At 37.8% G+C, this 21,241-nt stretch overlaps 1 protein-coding gene across 3 annotated transcripts in view; it reads left to right on the top strand.

Moving 5' to 3' along the window:
* Nucleotides 1–21,241, top strand: part of ARB2A (ARB2 cotranscriptional regulator A) — a 261,976-nt gene that overhangs the window by 144,974 nt on the left and 95,761 nt on the right. For 2 of the 3 annotated variants that reach the window (XM_083883525.1, XM_083883526.1), the window contains one exon: nucleotides 11,273–11,392. The exons of the other annotated variant lie outside the window; for it this stretch is intronic. In XM_083883525.1, the coding sequence (XP_083739651.1) occupies nucleotides 11,273–11,392 (120 nt within the window). The remainder of the gene's footprint in view (nucleotides 1–11,272; nucleotides 11,393–21,241) is intronic. 3 annotated transcript variants of the gene reach the window in all.

Below are 21,241 nucleotides of genomic sequence, written 5' to 3'. Positions count from 1 at the left end.
GAGAGCAATCAGGGCTAGTGACAAGTTACCCAGGGACTTCTTGCTGATACCAATAAGGATAGATGCTGCAGTTGCCCAGATCCATTCTTCTGCACAAGCTCATTCTTCTCCAATGCAGGATGGAGTCTGCGTCCTGCAGTCTGTCCTGATTCTCTTTTCCTGTTTATCCAGGGAACTTTTGTTAGGATTGTTGTCTGTTTTTATCCTGATGTAATGGTTTCTGGCAAACTCAAACTTGAGATGGTAAGCGTCATAGGACTAATCTGTAAGATGGACATGTGCATCAGCATACAGAGGAGTTTGAAAAAAGGACCTAAAAGAACAAAAAATTTTTTTTCCTTAAATCTCAATAAGATCCCTGTCTCCAGAACTGAGTAATGGTTTGAATGCACAAAGACTGCAGGTGTTCAATCTACTGAATCTTTGTCTTTAAATACATCCAAAAAAATGATGTTTTCTAATAATGGATTAACATGGCATCAAGGACCATTTATAACAGTAACAAAAGTGGCATCCATGTGATTTTTTTTGAGGGTTTATTTTTATTATCCCACACAGCAGCATAAACATAGATTACATATTTTATATAAGATACATATTCTCAGGATCTTCAGTTGTCTCTGGAATTTCTGTTCTGTTGTTGTTCAGTCTATAATCTCAATAAAACCCTCAATGTTTGGCCTATGCCGCCTGAGTTACAAGATTGCTTCCAATTTTCCAGTTAGGTCAAGCAAAGAAATTAAGATATGATAGAGGGTCGTTGGAAAAAATTCATACCAAAACAACTGTTCATTATGTCATTACGACAACCTGCTGTAACAAATGTGCTTCTGTTTTAATTTATGACAATTAATTGCTAAAAGTAATTTAATCTGACAGTGGCAAGGTGTTGAAAGACTCCTGAAGATGTCATAAAAGTGACCTTTCTGCCCATGTGCAACCAAAAGCCATTTTTAACAAGGAGGCTCAAAAACAGTACAACTTCTTTTGTACTTTGTTAATTAGTTATTGATTTGAAACAATGCTCTGCCAAATATTGTCAGATTAGCTAGACGCCAGGAAGGTCACAGTGTGACAGTCTAGTCCTGATAATCTTATGGTATATAAGAATTCTTTTTTACTTTGAACCTTTTGTTCTGATATCCTGAGAATTACATTTCCTGGCTTTAGCATCTGTGTTAATTTAAAATACAGCCAAGCTGTCTGTTATGTAATTGGATGTTTTGAGTTGTTAAAAAAACTTGCAATGTGTTAGAAGAAAATTGCTGTTGATCTAATATCTAATGATCTTTGACGACAGCGATGCACCACTGCTGCAATGCGAACGGCCTTGCTAATCTGTGTGGAAAAGAGCCTGTTTTAATGAAATAATCAACACGAGGGAATCAGAGTTCAAGGTAGAGGTACGACAGGCAAGTTCTGGGGTTGTGTAGCAGCTCATTGGGATGAAAGATCATTTCCTAGGGTACATTATTATGAAACAAAAATAACAGAGGTGCATCTGCATGGGAAAATGGGGAAGCAGAATTCAGGGTTAAGTAGCTAAACATTCTACTTTTCAGCTTATTGAGATGAGAAGCAACAGAAGATTGCAAATCTGAAATTCAGATTGTTTATCTAGATAATTACTTCATAAGCTAATGACAGTTGCTTCAAATACAATTAACTATAGTTCTCTACATATTAAGGCACTTCAGCAAATTTTTGTAACTGTGCATTACATAAGTAATATATCAATTCACTTAAAGCACTGAGCAGTTTGCAGTCTTTATTAAGAGAAATCAAATAACTCTGAGCCAATTAAATCTTTTTTCACTTAAATAACTGCTCTTGAGAATAATACATAGAGATGGAGAAGTGAAGAACAGTACAGAGCAAAGCCATTTTATTTCATTTAATTTGCAGAAAAGATATAAACTCTTTAACAGCAACTTTATAGCTGAGGTATGTTCTGAAACCATAGCTGTTACTGAAAATACTAAGTTGTTATCTTACTTAAATGTGTTGAAGTTTGTATAGATTCGTTGTTTCCTGTGGAGGGTAAAGCTGCATTTTCTTTGGCAAAAGTAGTATTTTTATTGCAATAGCATGGTTTTTAAAAAAGTCTGTTTCTCATTACAACATATAAACAGATCGAAAGAACAGGAGCATAAAATAGGCTTTTAAGTACTATAGGAAATAGAAAAATAACACTTCTGCATGACTTCCATTAAGAGTTTTTGAATGTTTCTGATGCATTAATTTCCAAAGGAATTGCTTTTAGTGTTGAGAAAAATGTATGTAATCATTTAAATGACTGGCATGATCTCTCTGTGTCTTGTGAAGATAGTTCTTTCTATGAAAGTATTGTATTCATTTTTATTTATTTGCTCTCACAAATTATCTGTTTATTGCCAGAAACGTGGCTGCTAAGGAGGATATCTGTGAAGATACAATCTGATGGTTTGTTGCAGAAATAAATTGCGGGCAGAATCTCAATCCCTGAGATTGAGTAGTGTGGGAAGGAAAAAGTGCAAGGAGACGTAAAAAAGATGTAAAATGTAGGTATTGATAACAGTGCTGAAATGCAGCTGCCCCAGTCTTTGAATATTTTTTAACAACTGGAATATCTTTGACTGTAGTTGTTACTTAAATTAGAATGCGTAAGACCACCTGCAGACGTTGGCAGATGATGCTTAGATCATCATGGTGTACAGGTTTTCTTGTGAACTGCACAGGTATTTTTCCATAGCCATGGTATGACTGTGCAGGTAGAACTAATTTGAGGAATTGTTGTTACATCTTCAGTCTGAGAAGTTTCTCCATGCAGGATTTCAAAGCTGTTTGCTAGGACATGCTACTTCAAATTCAGCCTTCCTTTGCCTGGAACCCTGCAAATTATCTGGAAAAAGGAGAAAATACACAAAAATCAAGAAGTCTGTCAGAGAGCTGAAAGGGAAAGGAAAAAAAAATTCTTAAGTAAAACCTTCTCTGATTAATTATCCTCCTTCCTCCTATTTATTCTCTTCTCCTGCAACTTTTTTATCTCAGTGAGTCAGCAATGTTCTTGCGCCCAGACTAAAAAAGACAAATATCATATTTGTGTTTATTTACATGCTTCTCTTAATAATAATAAAAAAAAAACAACCTTAGTGGTGAAGGTCATAATTAAAAGTCACTGAGCAACTGATTTTACCTGATTTTTTTTCTTGATTTTGGTTTCCTTTCCCACACTTTACTAGAAGACAGTTGGGTGTGAGTCTGTGGCAAGACATTCCAACAGAAGTAATAATGGGAAAATCCATACTTGAATAACAGCCTGATAAAATTGTCTTGCCATGGATGTCAGGCAGATGCTTTAACCAGGACAATATAATAATGTTTGCAACTTAATTAATTTAGCCTGAAATCTAGGATTTACTTTATAAACAGCAAACCCTTTCAGGTCACAAAGTCACTTGAATTTCCAAATAAAAAGCTGAAGAAGTAAGGAGAGCATTTGAACAGAGCAGTAGAAAGTATTCACCATACAGAGAGGCTCAGTCATTGCTGAGTGAAGGACACAGATAATGTTTGCTGCTTTCTTTATTTTTGCACAGATCCATGTCCAAACTCACTCTGCTTAACTCTCAGTTCTAATGCAAATCTAAGAAATTCCATCTGCAACACCAGCCTTCTGAAAATGCTCATATATCATAAAACATCTGCATGCTTCTGACATGGTGACACTCTGAAGGCCTCCTGTGAAGGTCCACATTTGCCAAAAAGGAAACAACAGGAATATAATCAGCTGAGACCACTGGCACGTCTCTTAAGAAGAGTTGTGGGCACTGACAGTGCCTCTCTGTGGTTTCAGGGCATTGTTGAGCAGATTTCAGACCTGTTGAAATATTTTAAGTGAGGGCTTGGAGGCAGAGCCTGTGGTTGAGAGAGTGGAAAGTGGTTTGATTTCCAGCTTGTTCCTCACCAGGCAGAAGTGGTTGGAGCACTTTGGAAACAGGAGTCGAGAGTGGTTTGAGGTTTTTTGATCCAAAAGTAGCTCTAGGTTTTTGGTTAGGAACTGTAGTGATTGAGGGCTCAGCTGGAAAAATGCTTTTCTGTCTTGGAGTTGCTTTTTTTTTCTCTTGTGTGCCATAAAGATGGAGTAAAAGGAGAAAAATAACTGCCTCTTACTGCCCTAGCATGTTATGATCCAAGCTTGCTCTGTGGCCACATATACATATATATATATAGCATAAGTCTAAATTTTATTTCCTGACCACTCTCACCAGGGAAAGCCCAGCTTACATTTGAAGTGGGGAAAGTGGGACAGGATCTGAAGTCACCTTCAATGGTAATTGTGGTAGGAACTGGGGAGAGCAGAAGCCCTGGGGAGAAGCCGAAATACAAAGCATAAAAGCGTGGCTAGACGTCACTGTTGCATTAGCTAAAACTTGTAATTTTAAGTCTAATCTGAGGAGTTGTATGACTTGTACCATAGCAAAGTGCTGGTATCACCACTTCCTCCCAAACCAGCTCTTCATCTTCTCTGCACTGTTGGAGGAAATTTAAATTTTGTATCAGTCCACCAAAGGTATTTTTGATTTACATCTTTTATTTGGCTGTTTGACATCCCAGATATTGCATGTTTCATGGAACACTTCTTGATTTAGCAGGACTGTTGAGATTGCATGCTTTCCTGATAAATTGTTGGCAGTTTTGGTGGTGGGGCTACCTTTAACATGGATATTTAACTGCCCTATATAAGACTTCTGGTCTTCCTTTGTGCTGCTGACTCTATGCACACAACATTATTGAGGCTTCATAAGCAATATTGGGAACACTTCAATCACCTGCCCAATTTACAAATAAAATAGGCAGAAGAAATTGAAACAGAAACTCAGAAGATTTGGGAATAAACTAAGATTTGTAATACCAAAAAAAACCCCAAACAAACAAACAAAAAAAACACCTTCAAGTCATATTACCATATTGCTTTCTGAAGGCATGTGCCAGATTACCTTGGCTATGCTATTTATATCCTGCAACTCCACAAATGACCAGACTTAGCTATTGTGGTACCTGGTCTCTCTTTCTGTTTCAAAACTGGCTGCTGCCTACTGCCAGAGTAGGTATCTTGCCCCCACCTCAGAAAGTGCCCTTAAAAAGATAGTATAATTTTTTATTTCACCCCTTCTTCCTACAAGTGCCAGACTCTGGCATTTTTACACCCGAAGACTCATGATTTAATCCCTACTAAGGTCATAAGTAAGGAATTTCTGAATACAGATGCTGAATAAAATAACTTCACTCATGCATTTACATGATTTTAATGTTGAACCAGTGGAGATTCAATGCTCTGTGTTTCCAGAGAGCTACACCAGACACTGGTGACCATGAACCCACTCTGCACAGATGATCAAATCCTGCTGAGTTCTGTGGTTGTATTATGGCAAAGTATGCACATAAAATCCATACAGAGGCCATAAAAGGAGGAAAGAAATGTGTCCTCTATTCAGACTTTCAAGGCCAGAGCATCAGCTGTCTATGATTTCATCTCTTCTCCTCTTAATTTTTCTCAAGTTGTCTCTTTCTCACTCAGGACACAGCAACTAAAATAACTTGCTTGACTCACTGCTCAGTCTTCATCATCCTTGCTTTCCTGTGCTCTTTACATGACCTGCTAAAATGAATTGCAGATATATGTTGTCAGATTTAAGATTTAGTATAAATTTGCCTCCCCTATCACTTTTCCTCCAATATTATCTCCCCTACTCATAACTGCTCTGCTGCTGAGATGATCTTGGTGTTTGTTTCTGCAGCATCCTTTTGTCTGGTTTCACACAGCTGCAATTACCCCTGTACGGAAGATAGTGCTATGGCATGGCTATTGCCATACTTCCTTAAAGCCCAGCTATTTAAGAGCTGTGCAAGAGCCAACCCATCTTCATGCTTACATGTCTCCATCTATGTAACATACAGATTAGCATTGCTTGTGTCAGTAAGTAAAGCAGAAATATATTTCCTACTGTTAATAAAAGGTACTGCTGTCTCCTGGGATCACCTCTCATATTGGAATAGGGAACCGCAAGAATTCTCTCAACTCCATGACTGAAAAAGTAAAAAAGATTTTCAGGTAGATGCTTCCTAATACACTGGAATTTCTCAGTTAAAGTCAAAATCTGGTTAAATATCCTGAGCTAGACACTTTCAAGTCTTGTCTTCACATACTCATGCTGCAAAAATATATTAATACAAAATGTTTTCTTTCACTTCCTTCCTGGTTTTGAGTTTACACCCTCTCTTTACTTTGATCCTCCTCTGTGGCTGTAAATGCCATGGCTAGCTACTGTCTTTGGTATAGGGGGAAAAATCACATAGTGGTGGGGTTTTTTGCTTCTGTTTCGGCTTTCTTGCCCTCAAAGCTATCCTGGTTCTCAGCCAGGACAGAGTTGATTTTTTTGCAGTAACTGTGAGGGAATGGACTCGGGAGCCGTGTGGGCATGTCTAGGTTATTATTCTGTATCACCTCTTGTTACTGTTGGAGGAGAAATTAGAGATTCTTCCCAGAAAGAGGGGCCATGGCCTGCGGTAAGGAAGAGGAGCAGGGGTGAGGAGGGTCTGTCTGTCATTTTGTTTATTTTTGGGGGTTGCATTAGGTCAGCTTTGGCTCAGTGAACATTTTTTTGCATGTAAATAACCGTATTTTTTGTATACTTTTCTTATTAATATTGCTGCTGCTACTGTTCATTTTCTTATTTCATTGCTGTTTCCAGTAAATTCTTCTAATTTCAACCCATAACCTCTGTCTTTTGTGTCTCCCACCAGATGAGCTGTGGGAGGAGCAGTGTCTGGTTTGGAGGAGTCTTGGTTGGGGAGATCATTAAATAAGGGAGTGACATTCATGAACCATGACGAAAGCTTCTTAGGCCTCTTTCTTGCTCAGAAGTTTTGGAGCTGCTCTGGTGGTAGTAACCCATCATATACTTTCATTTTGATTCTCCCTAGTGAAAAGGTTTTTGTCTTCTGTAAGACAAATGTTTGGAAAAAGAGTGAGAAAAATGCAACAGGTGATAACCATCGTTTAGTACTCATGAAGGGTGCTGTTGTAACAGGGTATTTTTATAGTTAAATTTATATGAATTTAAATATAATGATTTTTTGGAAGGGTTGGGGTGAATTGATAAAGTTTGCTTGCCTACCCCAAGGCTCCCTGAGGCAATGGGATGAACCATCCACAACTGTCAGGGTATTCCTGGTGGGAAAGATCTTAACATCTCCAGGGACAGGAGATCAGAGCCTTCTGCATCCTTCTGCCTCCCAGCCAGTATGCAGTTCTGTTCTCCCATATTTAACGCATGTACCATACTTGTTTACAGTAGCTTATCGAGCTAGAAGGAGAAATTTTTGTGCCGTGATAAGTGGTAATTAAAGAAACCACCTTCAAATAAATTCGTAAAAAGCTGTTCAGTTGTATTGCATATTTCCCTATTTGTGTGCATTTCACTTTTCCCTTGTCTCAGAAAAAATGTGATTCGTAGTCCTCGATTTCAAAAAAAAACCCTAAAGTAGAAGGCTACCAGATCTGAAAACTAAATTTCTTAGTCTATTTTTTTCTTTATGTGGCTTTTTTTAGTTTTGATGTATTAGAAGTTTAAGGTGGGGATCTAAGCTGCTCTGCCTCAGCAAAGCTAATGTTGGTTCAAGGCCTCCAGATCTTGCCCCATCTAGCAACTTTCTGGCAACAGGTTACTTGGGGGGGGGCGGGGGGGAAGTAGTAAAATTTGGCACTGAAACACGAAATGCGTGAACCTGTCACAGTAAGCAGTCTCAAAGGGCAAGCTGCTTTGCAGGAGCTAATTAACCTTAGGAAATAATTACACAAATATGCAAATGTTGTTTAGACAATTCCATGTGTTATCGACTCAGGTAGTCCATCATAATTGCAGACCTTGCAATGTTTAGGTGTTAGAATCTGGCATAGTTGATAAGGGTTCAGTTGCTGCATCACTCCAACCTGGTATTTAACCGTTAATGACTGTGATATTGCATTGGTAAATTTGACCTGTTTTTTGAATGCAACAGAATGTAATATTGTATTCACAGTGTGCATACTGCTTATCTGTGTACGCCTAATGGCACCACTTGTAAAATGTTATATACCTTTTGACTCACAGTACTAGCTATAAAAAATGGCAGACCAAAATCTGAGTTCACTCCCTCAACGTTTCTGCCCAATGGATGGCCCAGGAATAGCCTTGTTTGGGCTATTTAGTATTGGATAAACATTGTGTGAGGGTCTTTTCACATCATTTGGTTCTTAATTTTTTCCTTTCATGACTAATTATATGTATTGATCAAGAGGAAGGATTTTCAGAGGGATGGAGATCCATAACCATGACTTCCACAACTGCAAAGAGCCATATCACTTATTTTAACATAGAATTAACCCTTACAGATGATCAGCTTTAGGCAGCAGGAAATCTAAGTTCAAGTTTTCCAGCATCTTTCCATCACAATCTGTTTCACAAAAGTACATCAAGAATGCATTCAGCCTGAGGTGTCTTTTGAGGTGCATAGTGGGATTTCTCCATTCATTTCTGTACACTTGTGTAGATAATTATGTAAACTTCGACCAGGAGACCCCTTCTCTATCAAATAATTTAACAGTGTTGTATATAAGTGCATTCAATTTAGCTGCAGTGAAATTACAGAAAGCAACAGCTGCCTGAGACTGTCACCTTTCAAGCTGAAAATGCAGCATCCTGTCTCATAATTTAATCCAAACCAGGCAGTAGAGGTTAAAGCTCACAGACCCAGCACAATTTGAAATCCTAAGCAGATCGGCTGTGCTCCTCCTGCATGGATGTTCCATGTACACACCTGGTGCCAGGTCTCAGATGTATATAATATGCTTGTTACAGAGGGGAAAAATAAGCAGATGCTCTGAAGAAAGAGCTATTCTTCTAAATATATAGGACTTCTCCAAACTCCTTCTTACACATATGTGCTTTTCTTAGCTTGTTTAGGGTTTAGCAGAGTGTACAGCAACCCGGTTTATCATGACATTTTACGGCTTTTTTTTTTTTTACTTGTAATAAAGGAAGCTGTAGTTACAATCTATATTTAACTCATTCTATCTCATTTCTTTTTACTTTTATAGAATCCTGTTGAGTCTTTGTACTGGACTGTGAAGCTGTGCAGTTACTAATTTAGTTTACTAGACCACTGGTTATGCTTTGATTGGTGAAAGCTTTTTTGGGCTGAGTTCAGAAGCTTTTTGCTCCTGTCTTAGTCTTATGGAATCTAAAAATGTGTGCTTTTACCAGCAGGGTGTAGAATAATAAATACAAAGTAACCTGAAAATGCTATATTAAGCAGAAAAAAGGTCTTCTTTTTTTCAAACTGTTTAAACACCATTGGGTATCTATACAAAAATTGCTGCTAAGAGTATCAATGGTAACATTATTATTGAAAAATAAGTACCTCCTGTGTATATAGCTAAGATAAATCTTTTAGATAAATTAGTAGTTCTGAAACTTTCCAGTGTTTTAATGTGCTTTTTCCATACAGATTATAGAGTACATCACTTTGTACAGGAAACTGCTATTCAAATTGTCCTTCAGCTTTATCTTAGTAACTGGTTTGTCAATCATATTTTCTTTGTGTAATTTCTTTTTAAAAACTTCCCTCATTCCTCACAAAGAGAGGAGTCTTTACTTTCTGTACATATCTATACAACCAAATTTCAAAACAGCAACAAACTGTTGTGAAATAAGTCCTTTCTCACACTGATGTGGTTTACAATAGGTGATATGTAATTGGTTAAAACTACATGCTGTCATAGTCAATGAAGAGCAGAATCTGTCCAGGAGTAAGAGAGAGTCAGGTTTTTCTGTCTTATAATCACTGCTGCTGAAGTAGAAAAGTACATCATTATTCTAAAAACTTTGAGTCAGGATCCATAAAAGATTTGTTGTGGTCTCCTTAGAAAACAGACTATGAGAATAAAAATACAAGCCAAAATCAGCCATATTATTTAGTTGTGTCTCTTGCCACTAATTTTAGACACTTATAAGAGCTTAAATCCCCAAAACTGAGTTGCAGAATGGAATTGAAATCTAGATCACCTAAACATTCTTGATGAATTTCAATAATTCACACTGTGTGATAAGCAGCTTCTGATTACCAGTGGCTTTTACTGGCTTGTGCTTTCCTTTTCCTAAGGAAACAAGGCTTTTGTTGTCTGTGTCTGAGTTACCTAAGGATATGAAGTTGTTGCTGGCGCAAAGCAAAGGGAAAAGAGACACAAATTTTAGGAAACTATATGACATTGACTGATCAGCTCTTTCTGGCACTGAAGAGCCTGGAAAGAGCCACTGTTGCTAGGTGTGTGAAATGCTGGTGGAACAGGGTACCTAGCCCAGCATCTTAATCTTGTCACCTGAAACTAGACCAAATTTGTAGTTATCACCTGAACAATGCAAGAAATAAGGAAAATCTAGAAGAGTATAGTTCTTTCCAAGACCCTCTAAGATAGAAGTACACAACCGTGAGTTTTGATGAAAGTGCACTAAAAATCAGTGTGTGTCACTCTAGTGCCTTCTGTGACTTACACTGGCTGGCTTTTACAAAATTTTGTTCAATAGTAAGAAAACGTGGTGTCTTAGCTACCAAAAACTCCAGAGTAATGGCTGCCACTAGTCAGAGGTGTTTTGTTTGCACCATGTCTCATAGTCTGCAATCACAAAAAGTAAGATTTAAAAGAGTAGTTGCAAATACCATCATTTTCATCTTAATTCAGGTTTCCAGTGGCTCATAGTATGAAAAAAAAAAAAAGTAAAACCTGAAATTATAGGTCTTTACCAACCAAAATTTTTCTATGATTATGTATTTATATTGTTCCTACCTGTTCTTATTTACCAGTCTAAGGCATAAGGACTTTAAACAAACCTTCAGTGAACAAACATTTGACAAAGAGTTGTCAAAAGAATGAAAATCCGAGCTGTGGCTTATAATTCCTATGAATGCCTCTGTTTAGCAGATTTGTCATCATGGTATTTACACAAAATTTTGTGGATGCATAATTTTTGTTATTAAAGTAAGCCCAAAAAGCAAGAGTCTTACTGTGTTTAAATTGCAACCTTGAATTTTCTTTATTTAGATAAAAGAATCTCTTCTCTTTTTGATACTCGTCTGTATTCATTTGATCTTTGTTTTAACAGAACATTCTAACATAAAGGAACACGTTGCTTTTAGGCAGAATTGCCATTTTTTAAAAGATAATTGTCACAAACGTAATTTCTTTCTGCAGGATAATGGCTCTCCTGAAGAACATGCCATTTATGTTTGGGACCATTTTATTTCCCAGTCAGCTGCAGAGAACGTGTTTTTTGTTGCTCACAGTTATGGTGGACTTGCCTTTGTTGAGTTGGTAAGTGTGAATTCTGCATTGCCTTCTTTCCTGAAGACCATCACAGATTTTCTACATGCTTTGTCATCACCTTCTTGAAAGTAGTCAGGTAGAAACAACTGAACCAGTGGTCATGTACAGGTCAGGATTTCTTTGCAACCAGAAAGTCACTGCAATCTTTTCTGGTTTTGAGGTAAAGTGCCAAGTGTGCCTGAACCTTAAAGAATGTGGGGAAACAGAATACGCTGCATCCTTCTTGTACAGACTATGTACTGAAAGACACCAGTCTTTGCTGTGGGGCAGAAAGACCTGGGGACAATATGAGACTTAAGTACATATAAGAACAGTTTAAAAGCAAAGTCACAGTAACAAATGCAGCTTTTTGTATATAGATTGGAACTGAAAATGTGGGGAAATTTGGCAGTTTTATTCAGTTTTTGCAGGTTTTCTACAAAGGTCTGCAGAACTTGCTGGAAAGACTTTTGTTTTCCCATTTATTAGGCTCTGCAGTGATATAAGGAAAAACTTTGCTCCGTGTAAAGCTGCTCTACATCTGGTGCTGAGACTGCTGAACATCTAGTCTTTTTGTCAGTCTTTCACTTTTTTCTCTAAAGGCAGATCTCTCGACCCCATCTGGTATACCAAACTGCATGTTAAACTTATGTACCATTCTGTTACTGTAGCTGCAGTCTTCTCATGTGATTTTAAGACAGTAGTGTAATCAGGATGTGTTTTATTGAAGAAAACTACAAAAAAGTTTTGTAGTTTATCCTATTTTGTAGTTTGCCTTGTTTATCATGGAAAGGTAAATTGCAGAACATTACAACTTTTTTATAGACACAGGAAATGGCAGACATATATGTACATCTTTTGTTTACAACACATTAGTTTAATCTAACTGAAAGTTGATTAAGGTGTTTCCTGCCTGAGCATAAATAATTGCCTTAGTTTAGATCAAGCATGCATGAGTATGTTGATTAAGCATGAATGAGTTTATTGGTTTTAGTCTTATGCTGCTCTAAGTAGCATAAGACTAAAACCACAATCCAGATGATGGACACTGGTGTTATTTTAAGAACTTGAGATTTTCCTAACCCCCTTTTTTTTTGTTGAAATTAATGCCATTTTCATTTTTTTTGTGGTTCTGGAAGGGTATGTGCAAAATACACATGACGTGTACAGGTTGGAGACTTGAGAAACAGTTAGTTTTCCTGATCTGAAGATCATTTGATAATTGATCATTTTTCACAGGTATTTTATTGTCTGCTCAATAAATAGTCTCAAAACTGAATTTTTAAGAGACCTTGAAAGTGAATAATTCCTTCTGTAACCACATCTTTGGGCAAAAGTTGTGTTGCGTTGCATATGCCTGTTGCTCTTGAGATGTCATGAATGTTAGGGAGCAGTTATTCCGTCCTGGCGTTCCTGAGTTGTGATTTGCAGCTGCTCTGAGTTTCAGGCCAGGTTATTCTGGTGCAACTTGTGAGTCCAAAGTCAAGCTTGGCAGAATTTCTGTAGTGTTTGTAAAGCCACATTGTTTGGGTCACCAGATGCCCAGAGATACATACATGTAGCAGAGGAATAAAAATCAACTGGAGACCTTTCTCAGTGTTTCCTAAACAGAAAGCTGACTTGAAGAATGCTTGGAGAGTTTTTCCATCATGTTTCAGTCAATGTCTTAAGGTGGCCTGGGTAACAGATGACCAAGGAGTCATTCCCATTTTGCCTGTTTCTCTTGTCACACTGGTGGATATTTCTTCACTTTTGTTCTACTATAATATGAAGCACACTGATGTTTCGGAACAAGACTTGACTTCTGACCTTGGGGCTTCCAGGGTCAGGGTGCTCAGGGCCTGTGAAATTATCACAAGCTGAGCGAAAATTTTTATCAATCGCAGGAAGCAACCAGTAAGTAAGAAGTTAAAAAGGACCCTTGTCAGAAAGACAAGATGGTCTCAGTAAGGGTCAGCTTCTGTAGTCTGCTGTCTCTGCAGGAGATGCATGCCTCAGAGGAAGAACATAATGCATAGCCATTGACACATCACATATCTGTCATGCAAAACTAGATCTGAAATGTATTTTTAATGTAACTCAATATTTTTCTAAAAAATCAAAGGGTATTAGCACCTGATTTAGACAGAGGTAGTTTGAATTTGAGTTCTACTGGAAGCAGTTTGATTAAATAATTCATACACTGAAGGACATATCATTGAAATAAACCCTGAACTATTTCATTGCAGTATTAATTTGTACGGTTTTGTTTTGTTATCATCTCTTTTCGCTTAAACTTTATATCCATACAGCACTTAGTAATTGCAGTGAGCTCCAAAAAGAAATGGAGCAGCTGATGGGCAATTACTGTCTTATGACGAACACATTTTCAATCCCTTCACTTTCTTCTCTGATTCATGTGGGGGTGATGATGAGGTTGATAGAGCAGCTACACCATATAGCAACTGTACCACCTCTACACTTCCTTTGCAAGTTTTTGGGTTAACTGATTCATGAAATTGTAGGTTACAGTTGTTATGGAGACCTGTTGCACAGCTGGTCCTTCTGCATCCATGTTTCTTACAGGAGAGCAGTGTGAAGCATATGGCTTTAATTTGGAGTGAAGGTTTCTGCCTGAGCCCTCTGAATTTTATTTTGTTTGCAGGGAAAAAAACAAGCAGAAATACCCAAAAATATTTGTGTTTTCAATTAATATCTTCTGAGTCAACGTTCCATATTCAGAGCTGCAAGGTCTGTCATGAATGATGGCTTGCAGTTGTCTCAGCCACAGCTTGCCAGTTCATCATGGTGCAAGGCTGTTGGTGAAAACGGGATGTTCTGGCATTAAAAACCCCATAGTATTTTTCATGGACATTCATACCATTGTGTGGGAGGAGCTGGTGTTCATCCAGGAAAAGGCAGAGAACAACATTCAGCCTTGCACAGACAGTACCCATCCAGGTGCTCCTTTGTCTGAAGCTGCTGAGGGAGGTAGCATAGGAAAGGCAGTGCTGCTCTGCCTTGTCCCTTGATTAGCTTGCACTTTGTTGGGAAATACAAAGTGAAAGAGACCAAATAGAACCATCATATATGAAATTGGTATAAAAGGAGGATCATTTTTATTTACAGAATTTTGGTGGCCAATGTTTGGTCTTCATTCCAAATTTCTTCTCACCATAAAAATGAGGCCATGTTTTGGAATTCCTTCATTAAACAAACAACTAAGGCTTGGCTGCAATTTTCAAATACATGCTACATCAAGTAAAAACATTATTGATCTTTGCAGCTTTTTGATCTACATTTTCTCATGTCCTTGATTGCAGGATATTAAGAGTGAGTCTGCAGTATCATGCTCAAATACACAGAAACTATTACCCAGTTACTGCAACAGAGGCACACATTTTCTGTACCTTGTTGTGTCATAGATTACTATAGGAATAATTGAAAGTGATTAAAATATGTGGAAAATAAAGTTTCACCAATGAATGTGTTAAGTTTTATTGCTCTGTTGTTTATAGGTTGAATTACAAATGGTAAATCAAGCCATATGTTAGAATGTATCTTCATATTTAGTAATTAAAACTTTGTGTAATTGTGGTTTGAAATTAAACATGCACGTGATAATATCTACACGTAAATTACTTTTAAATGCACAGCCCTAAAAATAATTGTTGCGTCATTGTGTTTTTCTAATTGCTAATTACCAATTTTGAAAAACTCACGCCATGATTCATGAACACATCTCAGCTTCTTAATTCTGTTATCCTCTTGCACAGTGTAGTCAGGGATTTATTTTCAGAATCAGTTTGCTTTACTTGATGGTAAATTGTGGAACTTTCCCAACTCAAAGCTTATAATAATTTTATGAAATTTAACAGAAAGTGAGAATTTCAAGCTGATGGAGTCAATTTTATATTTAGTTTACAGAAAATAAGTTTCTGGTACAACGCCTCCTTTGAGTTCTTCTGCCAAATTTTGTCGCTTTTCAATTATTTTGCTTTAAAAAGAATGTTTTTCCTTGTCATTGCCTGTATGAAAGACCCACACAGGAGAATCTTTGTGGAAGATTTCTGCTGTTTGCTTTCTATGTTTCTAAGTCCCTAGGCTTTGCATTTTCAGTTTTTTCCTCATCATCATATAACTAGAGGTGTAGCTTTTTTTGTTTTAATTCTACTTAAATGATATATTTTTTAAAAAATTCCAAATATCATGGGAATCATGACAGAATTGTGAGAATCATTAATGCTGTCCCCATCTTACATCATTCATACTGCTGTAAAATTACAAAGTGCACAAGGAAATGTAATAATTAGGCGAAGAAAAGTAGGTTCATTGTCTTTAACAGGTGTAAACTATTCATTGTGGTTCTTTTGGCTAAAATATTGGATGTATATATTGATAATTTGCACAAAGGTGTAGGTAAAAAGGGGGAGAGGGTGTCTTTAGTGAGCTTTGTTACAATGAGAACCCTTAAAACACTGTTCAAGTTACTGTACCCACTGTAGAGTCCTAATTCCATCAAATCTGCAAATTTTGGCAATTTAAAAAAATTTTAGGTCCATCATTTTGAGATCTTTGCAATACACTGCCACTTCATTTTACTGTATTGTGCTGAATATGGCAAGGACCTGGCCCTGACTGGTGCTGATAGGTGCCATAATAATAGACAGGCACCTGCTGAGCTACCTGTGAGTCTCTGAGGCTGCATCAATATTCTGGCACAGGCAAAATGCAATTTAAGAAACTTAATGACTAGGCTGTGAACCTGTCATTAGTTTTTCATTAATTTAATTTCCTGAAATCTCAGACTGAATGGTTTGTTATATTTGGCTTTTCATATATACTTAGATAAATATATCTACTTATTTTTAAATTCAGTTTGTCTGGAAAATTGATGAGAGGATACTGTGGACATGCAACTCTTAATTCCTCTGGCTGACATGTTAAATCAAAATATATCTATTGATGTGGAGTAGAAATGACATAAGATCCATGATGGCTATAGGTAAGCATGGAAGAAGCTGGAAGTAGAGAACTGAGAAGGAAAACACCTCAGTGACCAGGGTGCTTATTGTGAAGACAAAAGCAAAATGCCACTCTGCTTTAAAGCTTTGTAAGCATTTAACTGAGAAGAGAAGAAAAAAAAAAAAAAAAAAAAAAAAAAAAAAAAAAAAAAAAAGGGAAAAAAAGACACTTTAGACTTGAATGTCCGTTGTGAGAGCAGTATGGGATACTATCTTGAGGATTTATGGGGACTCGGCTTGTATGTCCAGTCTTTGAACAAGTCATCTCACCCAACCCTACCTGGTTTAAATCTCAGATTTTTCTGTGTTGGACACTTACAATAGCATCTTTTTGAGGTAGGATTAACTTAGTGCTCACATTCAAAAAAAAAACAAGTCTGAAAGTAAAAACAAAATCTGAATTATGTTTGGTTATATATTTCAGCTACTCTTTGTTGTCCTTCCTGGAAAAGTACTTGTTCATCTGAAAAAGATCAAATGAGAAATGAGGGTGGACAAAATAAGCTAATGGAGGAACCAGTGGTAGATTGTATAAAAAAGGGTTGGACAGGAATAGGGTCTCTAGCCTTGATACTGATTTTTTTAAAATATTCCTGTTACTGACATGGGCACACAAATTAAGTTTGTGCTCCTGAAATTGGATCCTGGCTTTAAGTGATGAAGTCATCACTGGTATTCAGAAGTATGATTTCTGCAGTAATAGAAAGTAAAGGAAATAATACAGACTTCAGGACATTTAGACATTAACTGGTTAGTCATCTGCATTTGTGCACAAAGAGCGATCTCATCAACAGAGAACAGCTGGACTGGAGAAACCCTTGGACAACTGACTTCATTGCCTGTGGCTGTAAGTGAATGGCCAGGTAACATAACAAGAGTCAGACATGATATTGTGATTTGTTTCCTCTTTCTGTCTCAGGAAGGGGAGTATTAATACAGTCCAGCATGTTGCTGTGATTCATGTGAAGTTATTTGAGACATTTGGGAAGATTAGGTCAGTCTGGAAAAGGTATGAGGAAGAGATGTTTGTACTCTCGAATCAATGGAAAGTGTATTTTGGCAGAAACAGTGAAGGATCCTCAGACCAGCTGTGACATGGTGCCAACATGGAGAGGTCCTACCTATCAAAAGTACCTACATCAATATAGGCACAGAGATAGTATACACGTGCTTTAGGCTTATCAGCCTTAAAATGAGCTGTTAAATTGCTAGTGCTGTTACGTTAACTTTGGTAGCTATATCTAGAAAGAGAAGGTTCAGCATCTGCTTTGTATTTGCTGCAGAAACAGGACTTAAAAGCGTGGCTTGTTCAGTCTGGTAAAGGAAAGCTTAGAGGGATTGGTAGCACTCAGCAAATATATCGGGAGAATAAACAGCAGGGAGAGAGGTTCTTATAAGCCAAAGAACAATGTTGGCACAGGAACAAATGGATTAAAACTGGTCATGAATAAATTTAAGATGGAATTAGATTTCTTACCATTGGATTAGGAAGTCCTTCTTGGGAAAAGGACTGGGGCAAAGCTGCTGCCAAGCATGTCCCACACATGGCAAGAGTTATTTGAGTAATGGCTGAGACTGCTGGTCCTTGGTGTGACCCCAGGAGTCTGTGTTCCTGTGAAAGCCATCATATGCAGATGCATATTTTCAGCTAAGAACAATTGGACCACTTTTTGGATTAATTTGTCTGGAGTTGATGTTTCTCTGACTCAAGGCTCACTCCACTGGAATAGCTGAGTTTTAACCAAAACCAGGTCAAACCTCTAGCACCTCAAACCTCTAAACAGTGTTTGCAAACACTCCTCCTTACTTAGAATCATACAATCAAAGAATGTGCTGAAATGGAAGGGACACATCAGGATCATCAAGTGCAACTCCTGGCCCTGCATAGGGCACCCCAAAAATCACAACATGTCCCTGAGAGTGTTATCCCAATGCTTCTTGAACTCTGTCAGGCTTGGTGCTGTGACCACTTGCATGGGAGCGTATTCCATTGCCCAGCCACTTTCTGTGTGAAGAACCTTTTCCTGATACTCAAACTAAACCTCCCTCCACTCAGTTTTGTACCATTCCCTCAGATCCTGTCACTGGTCACAAAAGTGAAGAGATTCTTCCTCATCCCCTCCTGAGGATGTTGAAGACCACAGTGAAGTCTCCCCCAAGGCGAGTCTTCAGTCTCCTCCAGGCTGAAAAGAGCAAGTCACCTCAGCTATGCCTAATATGGCTTCCCCTCAAGGCCCTTTATCATCATCATTACCTTCCTGTGGATGATCTCTAATAGCTTTTTTTCTTCCTTAATTTGTGTTGCCCAAAACTGCCCCCAGCTGCCCCCCCTCACTGGAGGTGAGGCTGCCCCAGCTCAGAGCAGAGTGGGACAATCCCCTCCCTTGCCCGGCTGGCCATGCTGGGCCTGATGCCCCCAGGACACCCTTGGCCCTCCTGGCTGCCAGGGCACTGCTGGCTCATGTTCAGCTTGCCACTGACCAGGACCCCCAGGTCCCTTTCCATGGCACTGCTCTCCAACCTCTTATTCCATAGTCTGTACACACAACCAGATTTGTCCCATTGACCTTGAATAAGAGGAGTTTGGGTGCAGACTTGTTTTTGAAAACAACAGACTCTTCTTTGCTAATGCTTTTTGAAATGCACAAGTTTCAGCTTGAGGTAGAATGCAACAAGCATAGCAGATCCTATGGTGACAGTTTGCAACCATAAGGAAATTAAATGGTGGATTGAGCAAAAAATACTGAAATATGCATGTCACTGTTTGCTGTACTTGATCACATTTGGCTTTAACTGATATATAAAGACAGTGTATGTCTGTATGTGCATGTGTGTGTGTACATGTATATGTATTTGTATGGATATATTGCCATTCTAACACAGAGCAGGTAAACATTTTAGGCCACAGCCTAAATAAATACACTGACAAGCATACACTGGCATCATTATTTCACTTGCTAGCATTTATTGTTATCCGTTTGTCTTGTAAAAATCATATAGCAGTGCCTTGTGCTAAAGAGCTTGCAGTCTGGAAGGATGCTCTAATGGGAAGAGACAGAGGAATGATGAACAATTGCAACACAGTTCATAGCATCATAGCTGCGTGTCCTTGTAAAATTTTTGGTGGTTTAGTGTAAATGCCGTGTAGACATCCCCTTCCTCAGTTCATCTGAAGCCCTGCTAGCCTTGCTGCTGGTTGATAGTAGAGTATGGCAGCAGTAAATGTTGCCTGCATTTCCCAGTTCCAAAGCAGACATGTTTTGAATATTCATCCCTCCCTGTTACCTTGCTAGTGCAAGATGCTCAGCCTTGTTACATTTTACTTCCTCTTAGTCATTTGCTAATCAGCTCAGGCCATGGTCTGAGGCTGGCTATGCGTATGTCCCTTCCTCCCTTTTTTCAAAAAGGAGAAGTACAATGTTTCCTGGAATTTTATACTGAAGAGTAATTGTTGGCATCACTCATCATTACTTCTTTGTCTCATTGTACCATTCATATTTGGTACCATATTTGGTACTATTCATAATTTGGCACCCAAGTTGTCATGTTAATTATGAAACAAACCAAGAACTGGATATGAGTAAAAGTTAAGGTTACTTGGAAATACTTGTTTGTAATCTATGGGATTTGGTAGTCAAAGGCATAGCACTTTCTGCATTTCTTTTCAGAAATTTTTCTAGAGTTGCATCATCTCACTAGTTTTATATTTTTATAACCTCTTTGCACATTTTAAAATCCATACATTACATAGTGAACATTTAGGTTTCTGCCTGAGGAGTTTTGTGATTTTTAACAATTGTTCCCATAGTTTCATCCACTTGCTCTTTTGTAGTTCAGCTTTTATAACTAGGTATTCTGTTTTTAAAAAAATAATTTATGCCTATCTGAATTAAGTTCTATTTGTCAACATTTCTTCGGCAGTATGCTGAGAATTGAACTCAGTATTCTGGGTGCAGTTAGCATAATTAGCTCAGAGTGAACTTCAGTATCTTTATTCTGCTGTGCAGCATTTTGGTCAATGCAAATCTAGTAGTACTTGGTTTATTTTTTTTCCCTAAAGTTTCTTTGAATTTGGTACCTGCTAATATTCATGTATCCCTCAAAGTGTTTAGTGCTCTCAATTTTCCTTTCCCCAGTGGTACTGAATGTGAATGTAGTAAATTATTTCCTCCCAATACCCCCCCAAACAATATTATCTCACAGTCTTCCTAATTAAATCTAGCTGTGTTGTGGCCCTTGTTGCACAGGATGACAAACTGGATTGTCATAACAATCCCTTTTGTGCTACAGGTCTGCGAATCTTGGAAGCTTGTTTTGTATTTCTTTCATGCCTTACTTCTCTTGGCAGTTTCTCCCACTTTAATGTCACCTGCAAACTTAATTAATTCCAGATAATTAATGAAGATGTTAAATAAAACCATATTTGGCATCTATCCCTGTATCGGTCTAGAAATTTCCTTCTGACTTACTAAATTCCTTTGTATTATTTTCCTTTCCTGCATTATTTCCACTGTTTTAAATTCTGTAAGATAATAACTTATCAGTCAGTTTATTTTTCATTTCAAATTCCAGATTTGAAGGGGAAAGAAAAGCCAAAGCACAGGACCATATTCAAAGAAAATGTCACTCATCCTTTCAGCTGTTTGCAGATAAACTTCGTCCCTTGACCCTCTCAAAGCTGATGGGCAGTATCTCTGTGCAACCATCTCCTTAAAATGTGTAGAGACACTGTTGATTGTGATAGTTAATTTGAGAACCCAGAACAACTGATTTTCCTGAATTTCTTGCCTGGCTATTTATTTCCTCACTGGTTGCAGAAACTTCCTAGAAGTTAAAAGTTCCACAGCAGTGTTTG

This window comes from Zosterops lateralis (assembly GCF_965231275.1).
Source record: "Zosterops lateralis genome assembly, chromosome: Z".
Classification (NCBI taxonomy): Eukaryota; Metazoa; Chordata; class Aves; order Passeriformes; family Zosteropidae; genus Zosterops; species Zosterops lateralis.
The sequence above is the reverse complement of the archived record's forward strand: the minus strand, read 5'-3'. Positions and strand labels throughout refer to the sequence as shown.